Source organism: Monopterus albus, unplaced genomic scaffold (assembly GCF_001952655.1).
Source record: "Monopterus albus unplaced genomic scaffold, M_albus_1.0 scaffold44.1, whole genome shotgun sequence".
In the NCBI taxonomy this organism is placed as follows: Eukaryota; Metazoa; Chordata; class Actinopteri; order Synbranchiformes; family Synbranchidae; genus Monopterus; species Monopterus albus.
Genome location: NW_018127924.1, coordinates 1,023,341 through 1,039,935, shown reverse-complemented (window position 1 = coordinate 1,039,935; position 16,595 = coordinate 1,023,341). Strand labels below are relative to the sequence as shown.

The window sequence follows — 16,595 nt, the reverse complement described above, 5'->3', positions numbered from 1 at the left end:
GCTCAAAAATAAATTGATTAATTAAAATAAAAGGCATTTTGGAGAAAAATACCTTTTTCTCAAGTATAATGTCCTGATGTCTTATAGAGAAAGTAATTCGCTCCATTACAAAGATTTCATAAACGTTATCATACCAGTTCTCTATAAGTAGGGGTGTCTGGTTTAAGCCATTTCTTGGTAATTGCTTTTCTGGCGGCTATACTTAGTGTGGCAAATAAACTAATTTAATATCATTAAGAGCTGACTGTAGAACAAGAAAGAGGAGTTAATCCCACTTAAAGATAATCTTTGTCTTGAATATATTTATTTCAATCTACGTATAGTCACTGATGTAAAAAAGATGAGAACAAACGAGACATCTGCTTTAACAGCAGTTTTCTCCATCTCTGCACTGTATATTCACAGCAGTTTTCTCCATCTCTGCACTGTGTCTTTCGGGTCTTTTTCAGGATATTCTACAGTAACCATATGTTTAAACTACACAAGCTCGCTCCTTTGAATTTAGAAGCAGCTTGAATCTGAGCTCCCTGTAGATTGCATAGATCCCCATTCTGTCACACTGCTCCTCAAATTTTATACCTCAGCCTTACTGAGATGATGTATGCTCCTGTGACCCTGAAGACTGCGAGCTTGTACATCTGTCAAGGATATTCAAGGGAAATGTTTCTCTCTCAAGACTAGCTAGAGACATAAGCTACCATGAAAACCCTCAAGATTCCCAGACAATAGAAAAACCAGCAAGCAATGCCAAAGATACTGTAGGTGTCAGAAATATTTCTCCCTCAGTCCGACATGTTTGTAGAGCAGGTTTGTTTAGTGCATAGATACACATACACGCACTGTACAGCAAAATCACTGCTCTTCATTACAAGTCCTTTAAAATTTCAGATGAGAACTACAGGTAATAAAAAGGCAGCATTGATGTTTAGATTGTGTTGATTAATAGCCTTGCTTGTATTTTGCACAGAAATCAGAGGACATCTGTGTGTTTATGTATTGTTGCTTGTTTCTGTAGTCTTGTATGAAACAAAGATACTAATTCAGATGTAATAACACATGGTTGAGTGCATGTTTGAATGCGAGGATATCTGTTTATGTGATTCAGAGAAGATGGTATTGACTGTGGTTAATATTAGCTAAGGTTTATTTAGTTTGCAGATACAGCTTTGTGTTCATAATTACAGCTTTCTAGTAATCATTCTTCTTGTCCTTCCCAGACCTCCCCAAGGCAGCCCTGAGGATCCTCAGCAACATGACCTTCCTGTTCGTCAGCCTGTCCTACACGGCAGAGTGTGCCATCGTCACCGCCTTCATTACCTTCATTCCCAAATTTATTGAGTCACAGTTTGGTATGCCTGCCTCTAATGCCAGCATATACACTGGTAAGTCTTTATTTTTTAACCATGGTTGTATCCCAGTCCAGTTGCTCCATGTTGGCTAGCTCCATATTACTAGCATTGTCAGGTGCGCATGTTGTGACTTTACCTGTAAAGCTTGATTTATGGTTCTGTATTTAATCTATATAGAGCCTACATCATAGGCTATGTAAGTGGCGTACCATTGTGAGAATTATACTTGTGCGCTGGCGGTGTTGCCTTGCAATCTAACCTGTTACTGGACAGGACATGTCATCACCTACAGCGCTAGGAGTCATGCTGACTTTCATTCAGTGATAAGCTTCCATTACGTCCCCCGAGTGTAACACACAAGTCTTTGATGACTGCAGGAGACATTCATCATACTGTGGCCTCATGCTCACACACACACACACACACACACACACACACACACACACACACACACGTACGTTACCCTCTGCTCTGCCTTGATTTGCGCCCCACATACAGCATGTATGGTGTACAAACAAGTCTAATCCTTCAATCATGTTAAGCCAGTGGTGCCAATACAACTAATCTCATATGAAGATTACAGAAAGGAGTGCCTGAAAGCTCGGTTATGGCTTTGAAAGTGACCCCCCCCCCCTTACATATTTCCTACTGTCTCATCACATCTGCCTGTTAGCAGAGTGCAAAGGGGGACGGGAAAACAGGTGGCGTAGTTGCCATAGCTACCCGAAGATGATGGTCAGGAATTGTTTTTATTTCAGAATGACTGAAAGATGAGAACAAACATTTCTTATTTAATGCAAGATCTCTACAAGACTAACACTGACATACACATGCACAGTTTTTCAATCAGGACCCCCTATAATGTTTCATATTAAAAAGCCTGACATATTAATCTTAATCATGTTGGTGTGACTAAAATACTCTATATTAGGTGCTTTTTGCACCTGATAGAGTATTTTACAGTAATTAATTCAGTGTTAACATTTTTCATGACACAAATTAGCTGCTCTATATTTGTGCTGTTTGCAACACTTCTGAAGTTCTTCATCTCACCCACTCTTATTTTCACTAATCTCTTTCACAGGTTTGATCATCGTACCTAGTGCTGGGGTGGGCATCGTGCTAGGGGGCTACATCATCAAGAAACTAAAACTTGGTGCCCGAGAGTCTGCCAAGCTGGCCGTGATCTGCAGCGGGGTGTCTCTACTCTGCTTTTCCACACTCTTCATAGTGGGTTGTGAGAGCATCAATCTGGGAGGCATCAATATACCCTACACCACTGGGTAAGAATGAATGTACAGGTAGACAGACATGGCTATAGGTGCATTGTGGCGTGAGAACACACAAATGGGCTTTTTGCAATAAGTATTAGAATGTATGTATTGCTTTGTAAGCTCCTTTTCCATGATTACATGAACCATTTTATGTATGAGGTACTTGGGATTTTGGTATACATTGGTTTCACACGCAGTGAAGGAGGTGTGGGCCTGGGATGCTGTCACTGCTCCCATCATGTGTTGTGGCATTGTGTCGGAGTGTGAATGAATTATTATTATCTGCTCTCGTGTCTGCACTCTGCCACGTCTATTTCTGCTGTTCAACACTACATCAGCAGCCAGGCTGCAGAGTTAACAGTCATCCAACGTGTCAGCCTTACAGACAGAACTGTAGTGTGGACATCTGTTGGCACACATGGTTATGAACACACTTGTACAGACAGACCTGTAAAGGCAGCATGCATAGTGAAACTGATTACAAATATAGTAAGATTATAACAGATCTACTGTTATAATATCCCCTCTGATCTCACCGTGCGCTGTCATAAATGTATCAAAAAAAATGTTCCTTTCAAAATTTCAATAAAACATTTAAAAGTTCAATTTGAAAACTTATGTTCCCAAATATTATGGATAATGTACTTTGATAATAGACTCGGCCACTCATATAGGCTGTATGGATGCTGAATACTTAGTGTAACTGCTAAACCTTTGTGAAATGTGCTTTTTGCATAATTAAAATGGCCAAAGTGATTATTTTCCAAATTGTTTGTCCTTTAAAGTCCTGTAGCCACCCCATTAGTCTTTGTTTTAGCCAGCATTTATAGAGGGGTCAACAAGAACGTGTGAGTCAGTGGGGCACTTCATTATGAGCAGCACTGGTCTCTAGTTACTGGTAGCACCTACAAGAGGCATGTTTAGCCAGAGCCCATCCTTTGTGTCACTCATCTGTACTCACACACTAGTCTAACCATGGTTCTCTCCCACTAACAGGCTGGAGACAGTAATCCAGAAACACACAAGTTGCTCTACCCTCTACATCATTTTCTAATGCATATGTTTTGTGTGTAGTCAGACAAAAGCTTAAAACAAGGCATTTGTTCCTACTGAACCTTTACAACGCTCACTCAGGGCTGTAAGCCTGCAACTCCAGGAGAGCTGACGCCGTTTGACGTGCAAACACACACACAGTCTCCAGCACAGTCTGGAATTTGACACTGTTCTGTTAGGACAAGCCCAAATGTATTTTCCTGGTGATAATCAATATAAAAATGAGGATGAGTATTAATTTATAGTATTGTGAAAAATGATGCTCCACTGATTTTAAAAGGAGCAGATTAATCTTACTTTGTAATATTCTTTGGGGGAAAAAGTAATGTATAAACATTTGTAGTGTTACCACCCACTATTATATGATACAAAACATTATTAAATTACTTAGAGACAGGTCCCATCAGTGTGGAGTGCATGTGTGTGTCGGCACCACCCCAGGATGTTCCCATGTTGCTTTACGAACCACTGGAGGTGCCATTTCCTCACCCCCTCGTCTCTGTCCTGTCATCACACAAGCTGGTGTGGAGCTAGATTAAGATAATTCATTGAAGGAATCACAATATGTGCAGGACATTGATGAGACACAAAGACTACAGTAAATATTGCAGAGAAGATTGGCAGCCTCATTGGCCTTAACCTGTCAAGGCCAATGAGACTAACCTAGATATATTAATTCTTAGAAAATAAGCTACTAATAAATATGGCTAATCATCTGCCTCTGGCTCCTGAAGTGAAAAGAAATCCCCAAAGTGTGAATTAAAAAAAAAAAAAAACTTGCCTTGTCAGTGCATTTTAACATTATTCAAAGGCTAAGAAAAACTAGAGTGACAAAGAAAGCACATAGAACCTGTACTGCCATGAGAAAATGCTAAATGGATATCGCCTAAACAAATGTTTTCCACTGTCTTTGTGTGTACAGTCCAACCCTGACAATGACCCACAGGAACCTGACAGGCAGTTGCAATGTGAACTGTGGCTGCAGGATCCATGAGTACGCTCCAGTTTGTGGCTCTGATGGCATTACCTATTTCAACCCGTGTCTGGCTGGATGCAGCACTGTGGGCAATGATAGCGCTGGGGTGAATGCACAAAACACACACACTTGCTCTGTTCCTTTAGTTTTCCTATTGAACAAATACTGCAACAAACCCCTTTATACAAGCACAGTAAAAATGATGGCGTTTTGGAGAACACTGCTGAATGGCATCAATCATAAAGGATAAACAAAGATCTATTCTGTGTACATCTCCCCCCCATAGCTTTGAAAGTACAGGAAGTGTCTGACTCCACAACAAAGTCAGTTATAGCAACAGGAAAGGAAATGTCTAGGATTCTTTGTCCAATTCACTGATTGAGCCACATTGCTGGAGTCACCCACTCTGTCCGTGTGTGTGTGTCTGTATCTACATTAGACTTTAACATATCCATAATCTTTTAATAGAATTAGCCTCAGATTTTAGTTTAGGCAGGATACTGTCCCCATCTGAATGGATAATACACATGTTGTCTTTGACTCCAGAATAGGAACTACACTGACTGTGGCTGTGTGCAGAGCAGACAGGTCATCACTCCATCCTATGGCGGCCAGGTCAACCAGCTCCAATTGGTCATTGTTAAAACCTACCTGAATGAGAACGGCTATGCTGTGTCGGGGAAGTGCGACCGCACCTGCAACACGCTCATCCCTTTCCTCATCTTTCTCTTCATTGTCACTCTCATCACTGCCTGTGCCCAGCCCTCCGCTATCATTGTCACACTCAGGTAAGGGACCACCTCTTCCAATCACTGTCACAGGGTACAATGTGGAAGATACATGCTGTTTCTCCTCTTCTTTCAGGTCTGTTGATGAGCAAGAGAGGCCTTTTGCTCTTGGGATGCAATTTGTCTTGCTCCGAACTCTCGGTAAGTTCCTGACCATTTGCAAAACAACAGAACCACCGTCTGTCCACTGAGACAAATGAGGCCAAAGCCACTATGTCACTGAACATACTCAAAAACTGGTTAGAGTTTGAGACTGGGACACAGTGAACGTCTTTTTTAGCTTTTAACTTTTCTGTTCCTCTCCAGCCTACATCCCCACACCCATCTACTTCGGTGCTGTGATTGACACCACCTGCATGCTGTGGCAGCAAGATTGTGGCGTGCATGGCTCCTGTTGGGAGTATGACGTCACCTCATTCCGCTTTGTCTACTTTGGCCTGGCCGCCAGCCTCAAGTTTGTCGGCTTCGTTTTTATATTCCTCACTTGGTACTCAATCAAGCACAAAGAGGAGCGAGCTGAGCGCTGGCGACAGCACCTGCCACCTCTAAGCACCGTCAGCGAGTTCATCTGCCACGCCGGGGGCCAGAAAAGCCACGCCCGCACCCACTCCTGCCCTGTGTTCATCCCACCTCGACCAGACCCGCCAGCTGCTCTGCTGCTCAGTCATGGCCACAGCAGCCTCAGTTGCCCTGGCAATGCTCTCAAAGCAATAACTCCACCCATCCTGGTGCCACATCACCACAGAGGCTCCGCCCATGTCTGAGACCATACCAGTTCCCTCTCTGGGATGCGACGTGTGCCTTTCAGTTTGTATTTCTGCATCACACAGTGTCTGACACCGATCAAACACCAGGTGGGGCTCCAAAGCTGATGTTAGACTGACAGGCAGGAGACCCAGCGATGTCCAACATACTGATGGAGCTACTCATTGGTGTTTGATAGCAGGAGACTGACAGGTGTTCTTTTATTCTGAGCACATCATTCGCTGCATCCACACAGAAAGTCAGGCCTCCGCTTCAAGGATTAGATGGTAAAGACATCACTGGTGCTACTGTTATAAGGCAGGGCATTAGTCTTTCTACAGACAGATGAGTCACGATCATTATGGTGTTTAAAGCACAACTGACAAACCTGTACTATGCAAGAGCCTTTGTATAGCTGCTCTTTTCTCAGTACTGTACAGCTTCCTCTGTATTCCACACCTGATCCTCTTCTCTGCTCGCTTCATAGGCTACATGCCACCATGTTGTTGTCAGCACCATCTACATCTTGCATTTTGAACCATTCCGCCTGTTCTTTTGTCTGGTTAACACATTTGCATCTTCAGAATTTTTTTTTTTATTCGCATACCTCTGTTTTCTTCCTTTCTCTCAACTGTGCCTCTCAGGCTGTCTCAGCTAGTCTAATATACACAGCCTTCTACCAGGGTAAATGTTAGCTGCCTAAAAGTCTGTCACATTCTGCTTTGTTGCCCTCAGATTTTGTTTGGGAACAACTGTCACTGATCCTGAGTCACTGCGCCCAGTAGTCAAAAGTTTGACCTTGGCAAGGTAATTAATGTAGCTTAAAACATAGCTTTGAGATTTTTCAAGTTGCTTTTAATATACTACTGATGTGCCATATGTACGTGAAAATAGGTCTTTGTTTCTAACGTCTCCTGCTCTCCACCCTGACCCTGAAGGGTTTCACCCAGGTTGTGATCGCACAAAAATGAGGGACAAAATATACCACCCTCATTCTGTGCAAAAATGCACTCCAAAGTTGTCTGATGCTCAAGTTAAGCTAGCAAGCTAACTAACTGGAGGCAGTAAGTTACCATCTATTTAAGACCACTTCAACTCCATTTGTTCCCTGGAAAGTCATTTCTTACCAAGCTGTGGCAGAGCTCCCTTCCATTCCAGCTGTGAAAGTACAAACTCACTTCAGAGGCAAGTCTGAGCACAACTTGAAAAGTAACCAGCACCTAACAACAACAAAGCTACATGTGACTATTAGAATGTACCCTCCACCACAGCTCGGCAAGGAACTACTATTCTGGGAGGCAAAAAGAGTCAAATCTGTCTTAAATAGACCAACTTTAAAAGATACGGACACAAGCTAAGCCTCAGAAAACCTTGATGCATTTTTACACAGACCAAGGGTGGTGTATTTTGTCCCGTTTCTTACAGCGTAATCACATTGTGTGGAAATATTCAGGGTCAGTGTGCAGAGTAGGAGAAGTTGAAATGACAGATCATTTATGACCTTACATATGAACACATCAATATTGCATTAAGACCAACTTGAAAAATCCCAAACCTGTCCTTTAAAGCTGACCATCACCAGTGGTATAGCGTTGAATGACTACCGTGTTAATTCAGAGGTTGTCATCGAGTACAAAATATGTTTAATTAGACAAAAAACTACTTTACTAATCGGCCAAATAAACAGGAGAAGAGAATTTAAAAAAAGTTTCATCGATGACCATGTGCTGAAGCTACCTAAACATGTGATCGTACATGGAAACTACAAAGGAAATTTTAGAAATGTGGCAAAACAGTTTTAACAAATTTGACTCATAGCTTTACAAGTAAAATGAATTTAATCTATTCCAACAATCATCAATAGATTAAAAGATGCATCATTTTGGCTTTGTATTGTAATGGCTTCTCCATTCCAATGTTCATCAGATGTACATAGTCGTTATCTAGTAATGTAGGCTTTAAGAAATAGTGTAGCAAGCATGTAAAACAATGAAACTACTTTTATCGTCATGAGAAATTTGACTTTTGATTATTCAGTTCCTGGTTGTTTGGGGCCCTCTAATGGACAGGAGCATTTATTACTATATGCAAAGGCCAGTGAATGTTCTGTTTGCAAGACCTACCGTCTTAGTTCCGAGGTTAAGTATGATTCACTGCCCTGAATATAGCACTCCAGTTTACCAAACGTATACCTAAGCAAAAGATGATCGATTTTCAATGACATGTATTTTAAGATTTAAAATTTTGTCTACTAGTTAACATTCACACAAAGTTCTGGTAAAGGAAGAGATTAGATTTGTTTTTAAACAACCCGCACAAGCCCCAACTGTTAACAGTTTTGGCAAATCTGTGGCATGCATTTTCAAAGTCAGATATTTAGGGAGTATTTTTCCTTTGGGAGAGATTAGTTACTGTATTTCATAGTCTGTTCAGTAAGAATTAATTTGTTACTAAATGTTTGCAAATGAATGGAGAATCAGATGCAGTCAATACATTTCAAAAGTTAAGATTCATTATCTCCCAGGTGAAAACGATCACGTCTGCAGCGGCTAATTTTACCTCAAATTATAAAATGTGATCGTTGTGTAAATACTGACAAAGCAAATGTGTGTATTACAGAGCTCATGCATAGTTAGAAATATATTTGTAAGCTAACCCATGACATTGTTCCTTAACTCATGATGAGAAATATGAATTATGCTACAAAAAAAAGGTGGATTTGTCCTGTGGCAGTAATAACACTGGAGTTCAGAATTACTGTATGTTATGGGGTAGAAAGGGTTACTGAAATGCTTTGTTTTTTGTCGAGGACTTCACAGTGGAGTTAACTGACATGCTGAAAATGGCCTGACTACTGTTTGCTTATTAGAATTCACAGTCATGCTATCCAAATGACTGAATTGCTACTGACAGACAACTTTAGATTGACTGCAAAATTAGACTAACACATTTTCCTTTCATCAGTATTTGAACTGAAAGTGAATTTCCTGTACAGATGCTGTATTCTGAAAGTTGAGCTCTTATTTCTGTGTGTTCCTCAGGAGCAGAAGTCTAATTGTTTGTGAACATTTGGTTTACAAATGCCTTCAATACTTGATATTTGTCATTAAAAATGGAAAAATCAAGTCATGTCAAATTTTATTTATATGGCCCAATATTATAAATTAGCTTCAAGGTGACCTTACAATCTGTACAACCTACAACACTTTGTCCTTAAAACCTTGAACTGGATAAAGAAAAACTCCCTAAAAAGCCCATTTAATGGAGGCAGAATGTGGATACTTGAACTTAGCCTGACAGGACCTATTGGTACCCGAGAGTTTGGGCCAGGTCAGAACAGAAATTTTGAAATTATGTTTGGATCAGGTTCAGACAAGGATCCAGATCCACATCTAAATGAGGCAACAACAGCCAGAGGGGGGAGAGAGGGAGAGGATCCAGGACGACCAATGGTCCAGCACAGAGAACCTGAGTGAAAAGAGAGGACAGGGAGAAGTAGTGAGGGAGGCAAGCAAACAGCTTGAACATATTCTCTATACTTAGCCACACAAAGGCTAAAGTTTGGCTACATATTAAAAGGAATGTGGGGTTATGTTTGTTGTTACTCATTATCTCATCATGAGAGAAACAGCAGCAGACAGAGCACGCCTGTGATTCAGTACTCACTTGAGACAGTGAAGGACGAAGGTTTCCATTTTTGACTTCCACCTTTTGTGCTCCACTCCCTTACAGGCCTGGTTCATCAAGAAACCAGGCCGTAGACTCTAGCAGAAAGAGGTACAACTGGCAGGAAACTAACCAGAGCTGTGTTTAAGCAATTGGTACCATTTTCAACAGTGTCACTGCAGTGACAGGAGCCAGTAGTTCAAGTTGATGGACCAGGGTTTATTTATCAATAGCTTCATGGTTTTCCTGAAACCAGAGTTGTTCTAACACAATAATAAAAAAAAAGAAGTAAAAAAAGGACAGCATCAGGTTTGTGCAGAACCTCTTAAGGAAGGTTAAAACATTGTCTTCAATGGTCTTGCAATATTTAGCCTTATGTAATGTTTGATGCATATTTTACTATACAGTCAGAGGAAAAGCTGTAAGCACTGTGCCACCATATGACCAGCTTTAAGGGACTATACAGTTACAGTTGAAATGGACTGGACATGTGCAACTCTATACTTTCGATTATCAAAGCACTATGCCGTATACTACAAAATGAACTGGTGACATTTCCCCAAAAAAGTTACATAATTGAGCGTTTTCTAGGCCCTGTGACTGTGTAAGCATTTGCTAGTGATTAGAAAGGACCACTTTACTCATCTTAAAAATAGTGTGAGGTCAAAGCTGGGGCAGAGGTGCAACTAATCAGTAAATTGTGCCAAATCTGGGCCTTTTTCCTGCCGGTTTAGCGTAAAAGATGGGTTTGCCACAGCTAGATAATATAAATTCTGTCAAGTTACTGGTTATAACTTGTATACTGTCCAGTGATTATCCACATTTTCTCATACAATTACTGCCATATTTCAATGATGTAACAAGAAATGCTAAATAAAACTCATAGCAAAGTAAATATTTGTGAAACAGATGTTATGCTGATTATGTAACTTTTTCAGAAGTGACAATCCATTACTTAAGGTTTAAAAGCAGTCAGTAGAAATAAGCATTTCATAAAATCTGATTTAACAGTGAACACCAGTTTCAACACTGCAAGTGGAGGGCAAGAGTCAAAAGTGCATTTGGGATAAGTTTTGCCATTAACTAATTGGAGAGTAGTTCCCACTGGAGAGCCCTGTAATAGGGCAGGTTTATGATTAATAGATTCTTAAAGCTGACTATTACTAACCCATCCATCCAAATGTTGAAACGGCTTCACCAGTCACTTGTTTTTCATAAAAACAGTAATAAGTATGTGGAATTAGTTTTAATGCCAACACCTAAATTTAGCTCAATTAAGGCCTTTTCTAGATATACATTTGAAAAAACATAACACTGTTTACTAATAAATGTAGGCACTTGTAAAAAATAAAATAAAATTTAATACTCATACAACTCTGAGTTACTTAGGTTGCATTACTTGCCATAGACAAGCCCATCTCTCAGTCACTGTGTCTCTGATTACTAGCAGCTCGTTGGCTGGCCAGCATACGTCTGCCTCAGAGGGTCCGATTCTGGGGTTGAGGCAGAGAGCCACTGCCTTCGTAATCCAAGGTAAGGGGCAGTGCTGATTGAGACAGCACCTGTAGTAGCACTCCAACACTCTGTGGAGCGCTAGTCTGTGTGGTGGTGGGGCTCCCAGTGGTGCTGGCCTGCACCTTGGGCCTCACTGTCTGTGGGAGAAAAGGGAGGTAGCCCTGGGCCTGGAAAATGTCCTCTTCTTCAGGGATCAGGCGCAGCCCAAGATCCTGCAGGCCAGTTGGCTCTTTGTGACCCAGGCCAGTTTCCAGCTGGGCCTGCAGGCTGTTGTAAGTACGCAGTAGGTTGTCGTGTTTTGTCTCCAGCTCTGACAGTCCATTGCCACTAAACATATCTCCTTCCAACTCCTCCAGCTGCTGTGCCCACATATTGCTCTGAAAGATAACTCCATCTCTACTTGACTCTGATGATGATGATGCACTCACTTGTGATGCTGACACCCTAGGTTTGTCTATGGGTGAGTCAGGGAGGTTGTTGACACCAGATTCCAGTGCGTGCCTAGTTGTGGGCGGTGCTAATGGTGTACTGCTGGGGGCGGAGGAGGTGAGGTGAACCTCTGTGGCCAAAGCTGGCCAGATGTCAATGGCTAAGTTCAACTCTTCTCCACTGCCCTCCTTAAGGCCTCCACCCCCGGACCCGGAGCCCAGCTCTGGCAGGGTGGGGTCATCAAGCTTACGGGTTTGGTTGAATTTGCTAAAAACGTGTCGCAGTGCAAACATATTATCCACATCCTTCTGGAAGTTGACCCAGTTATCTGGGCTGGGGCTGTAGTCAGGCCTACATTCATAAAGGCTTTCGTTTATGCTATAGAGATCCTCCAGTCCCTGCCAGTTCACGTCCTCATCTGTCAAGTTGGGTAGTTTAACCCTGTAGTCCGTCCCATACTGGCTGTGTGCTGCCAAAGAGAAAGAAACAGAATAATGTAAGGATCAGGAGTAGCAAAAAACAAAGAGCTGTTTTCAAGTTCACTCAGACAGCATGCAGTCATCCCCCAGCATCTGCCTCTCACTAAAGCAGCCAGCTCCTGGGGGTTCGAGGCCCCAAGCAACATACAGGAAAATTCACACACGCTACAAAGCAGCATTAGACAAGCTAGATAAACACGGCACTCACAAAACTGAAGCCATGAGTAATGCAAACACATGCTGCTCTAGAAAATCTCATTAGAAAGACAGACTGGAAATAAAAATATTTAATAATCCATCACAATAAGACTAGCATACTAATCTGCACAACAAAAATATAATGGCATAGTTAATGATAGGCCTGGACTGGACTGAAATGTAGAGTCAGGCAACCTGGAATAAAAGAACTTAACAGCGGAAGATGATCAACAGGAAATCAGAAAATAAGACAGTGAGCTCGTTGCTGAATGGTTTATCCACAGAAAAAACGCTATCGGAAAAAGAAGAAAATAAAAGCAAATCATGGCAAAAGGCTAAATCAGCACCACTTCTGAACAGCTTTCCTTGTGAGATCAGGTTTCTTGTTATTTCTGCAGCTAAAGAATGGAGATGGGTTGACAGACTCACAGGACAGAGAGGCTTGGCCTCCTCTTTGACCACTTTCGATGCTGCTGTTGCCTGGTAAGCAGATGCCAAAAACGGAGGTCAAAAAGGCAGAGGTCAGTCGGAGGACAGAGAAGTCCCATCAACTCAAATGTCCATTTGACCACCAGCTAATGACCATCGGCAAATATGAGGGGTATTCTGAATGTTACGTTACCCTGGAACACTACAGAGATGAAGGCTACTTGTGGGTATGGCTGACATGGATGGTGATATTAATAGAATAGTTTGACATTTTGGGAATTTCTTTTTTTTTTTTTTAAGAAAGTGGGCTGAGACGTTTTATACCACTCATGTCTGTTAAGTACATGTATGCAGCTATAACCACGAGACAGTTAACATAGCAGCTAGCCTTGTAGCCTGGTAGAACTGCAAACTTTTGCTTTTACACTGCACCTTTTGTACAGACCACATTAATAGTTAGCTGGTACGGTGCTGCTAAGCAGATTTCTTTTACCTTTAGATGGAACCAGGCTAGGAAAAGATAACCACCTGCTGGCTCAAGCTTCATACTTAGCATATACATAGACTTGAGATCTACTGAATTCTCATCTGATTCTCAGCATGAAAGCTTTTAAGCTCATTTCCCAAAATCTCAGACTCCTTTAGGCTTTTATGTAGAATGTGATGCATGAGGGGGATGATACAGTATCATGCATTGTCATTCCCGTGCACTGATGCTTGGGTTGGCCTCAAGTAGAAGCAGATATTGAATCCCTCCATAAAATGGCTTCCTTTTTTTTCTAGCCATTCTATCCTGCAAACAGCTAGAAAGGATCAACTCAGACTATACTGAAACATCAGCAACTCTCAAGCAAAGGTGTGAAAATATGCAGCACAAAATATCTTAACTTCTGACAGCAGATAAAGGTGAAGACCTATTGTGTGCACAGAGGTGACAACAAATGAAGCTGCTTAAACAAGAAAAGCCAACAACAACATCTGTAAGCATGTTCCCAGCATGCAGCCACAGTTCAGATCATGTGCCAGTGCTCCATGGATGGATGTATTAGTAGGAATGAGGCAATTCAGCCCATGCAGGAGTTAAAGAAAAAGCCACTGAAGAAAAACAAAAATTGGTGGATACCTGTGTGGCTCATAGCTTCCTCCATCTTTACCTCCTGATCAGAAAAATAAAAGCAATTGATTGTTAATGCTTTGGCTGAGGGAGACGTAAAAGGGAAATAAATAGATCATTCACACTGAAGAGTTCTTCATGCACAGTCGATGCTCCCTATGGAGAAATGCAATTATTGGATGATCAGAGGGAGGAATAAGGATAAGAGAGATTTCAGTGGAGGCAAAGTTCTGAAAGGTCAAGGTTGGAATAGATGGGGAGATGGTGGTTTGTGAGGTGGGGAACTTGGCAGGATTTGTTGCTGATTATAGCAGTGATGCGTGACAGGCTTAAAAAATGAGAGCCTCATTTGCTGTTGATGACAGCATCATCAAAAAATAAACAAAACAAAACAAAACAAAACCCATATCTCTAACACTCAGTGAATCACAAAGGGCCCGGATGTACAATAGTAACATGTACTATAAAATACAGATGTATGCAGATACCAATCCCAGCGAAGTGAAGGGCGTGGGCTGAGAAAGATCCAAGTGTGTGCGCACTTGTGTATTTGTGTTATAGTAAAGAAAACATTGAACACACATCAACAAAGGACACACAAGACTGTGATGATTCCTTAACCTCCACCTAAAATGTCAAAACACATCATTCAGCTCCCAAACACCACAGCATGCAGCTATGTGCTAAACACACGCACGCACGCACAGATTCAAAACACAGCAAAAAACTAGACTGAAATCTCAGTCTTGCCTATTACATTACCATGCCAGGAAGTACTGCTAACCATGATGTATCAGTCCAACATGCTCACTGTATATTATATGACAATAAGGTAGGAACAATTAAAAGGCTGAAAGTGAGTGAGTTTTACCTGTATCCAGGCCTTTAGGGCGAGGATTACACTGCTTGTACCCTTGACAACTCCGCATCTCCATGAGCTGGGCATGGAGTGTGTTCAGTACGTCCCGATCCACTTCATACACTGCGTTGGTCAGCTGCAAAATTTCAGAATCAGAATCAGCTTTGTTGGCCAGGTGTGATGGACACATGAGGAATTTGACTCTGGTACATCAGCTCTCAATGTGCAAACAGTAAACCAGCATAAGGCTGTGTAACAAAATAGCAGTACTTCTGTCAGCGCCGGAAGTTTTACACAGTCATTAGTGTCATAATGTTGTATGTGGAAGAGTGTGTGTTTATGCATGTAAAATTATGAGTCACTGTTGCCACAAAACAAAACTTAAACAATTACTAATTAGACAATGAAAAGCAGAAACAGAGCTGAATGGCAATAGACTATGTTCACCCACCTGGTATGGGTCACTGTTAAGGTCAAAGTACTCCAGGAAGCCAGTGGAAAACTCACAGAAGAGTATGTTGTGGGTCTCGTTGATGGTTCTCAGGCACCAGTAGGTGTTGTTGTTGGAGCTGGTGCATGCACAGAATCCACCCACTGGACAATAATAAGGGACCGGTCTGTTTTATTACAAATACTAATGTCTGAATAGATCTCAGTTGCTAATAATTCCTTGTACTTGAACTAGTGCGGGAGACGAGTATCATTAATTAGCACAACATGTTACATTTATCACTTTTGCTAATAATTCATTTATAATGAAAACTGGAGCTTCATAAATGTGACTGTCAGGAGCTTAGACATACATGTCCAAAAGGGAGCAGTCTGCCAGTGGTCATTGTTGTGTGTGAAGCAAGTGAGGCCAGGCAGACTGCAGTCGTCTCCCTTCCTCTGCCGCTTCTTCTCCTTCCTTTCCTTCTTCCGTCGCCGGATCTCATTATACAGCTGGACCTTCCCATCTATTTCCTGCGCAGCCTCCCTGTGGGACAGAAACATGAGAAGATTACAAAACAGTGTGATGCAAGGATGACATCAGCCCCTATCCTCTCTGGTGCCAGTAATCACAGTGGTGGAGGATCTGGAGAAGACTTCCAGAAGGCACTGCCAGCGCCAGGATGTGACAGTGTACACTATGTCGTTTTCTCTCGGATGACATTCTAGCCACTGTTCCTTCTTCCTCCCCTGCCTGAATATACAACAGGCACTGCAAAAAAGAAACAGCTGTTTTGTATTGGCTTAATCTGTTCACAGTGTTTCCTGGTGCAAGCTGATCACTGTGATTGGGGGGGGCTGAACGATTTCCCCTCTGTTGAGTCATTTCATCTTTCCATGCGATTCAATCATTTCCAGACACGAACACATAAAACAGGTCCCTGGCCGTACATCAGCTTTCTTTATTTAAACTCCATCCATGGACTAAACACTCAAAGACCATTTCTACATGACATGCTTCCTTCACAAACCCGTGTACAGGGTCACAAACATCAACACGTCACACCACAAACACATGCTAGACTAGTCACCTGGGATCTACTAGGTCATCTAAATTTAGTGTGAAAGTCACACGTTTAAACCTTTCATGCAGAGATCATGCAAATATCCAAAAACAATTACAGCAATGTACAGGGAAACAACATCATAATACACAGTATTTGCACACTTTTATGGTAAGCATTAATAAATAATAAAAGGGGCAACACTAAATGGGACAAACCTATAATTAAA

At 41.7% G+C, this 16,595-nt stretch overlaps 2 protein-coding genes across 6 annotated transcripts in view; one reads left to right on the top strand and one right to left on the bottom strand.

The window, feature by feature from the left end:
- slco5a1 (solute carrier organic anion transporter family member 5A1) overlaps window positions 1-9,633 on the top strand; it is a 25,320-nt gene extending 15,687 nt beyond the window's left edge. The window contains exons 5-10 of the mRNA XM_020599945.1: window positions 1,218-1,382; window positions 2,434-2,632; window positions 4,599-4,758; window positions 5,199-5,440; window positions 5,517-5,581; window positions 5,747-9,633. Coding sequence (XP_020455601.1) covers window positions 1,218-1,382; window positions 2,434-2,632; window positions 4,599-4,758; window positions 5,199-5,440; window positions 5,517-5,581; window positions 5,747-6,204 — 1,289 coding nt within the window. The 3' untranslated portion in view covers window positions 6,205-9,633. The remainder of the gene's footprint in view (window positions 1-1,217; window positions 1,383-2,433; window positions 2,633-4,598; window positions 4,759-5,198; window positions 5,441-5,516; window positions 5,582-5,746) is intronic.
- A 415-nt stretch (window positions 9,634-10,048) lies between these two features.
- sulf1 (sulfatase 1) overlaps window positions 10,049-16,595 on the bottom strand; it is a 65,383-nt gene continuing 58,836 nt past the window's right edge. For 3 of the 5 annotated variants that reach the window (XM_020599939.1, XM_020599940.1, XM_020599941.1), the window contains 4 exons: window positions 15,677-15,849; window positions 15,325-15,467; window positions 14,886-15,009; window positions 10,049-12,263 (listed from right to left, as the gene is read on the bottom strand). In XM_020599939.1, coding sequence (XP_020455595.1) covers window positions 11,329-12,263; window positions 14,886-15,009; window positions 15,325-15,467; window positions 15,677-15,849 — 1,375 coding nt within the window. In that variant the 3' untranslated portion in view covers window positions 10,049-11,328. Of the gene's footprint in view, window positions 12,264-12,292; window positions 12,952-14,023; window positions 14,058-14,885; window positions 15,010-15,324; window positions 15,468-15,676; window positions 15,850-16,595 lie in introns of those variants that run through there. The other 2 variants (XM_020599943.1, XM_020599942.1) reach the window with 2 other exon arrangements.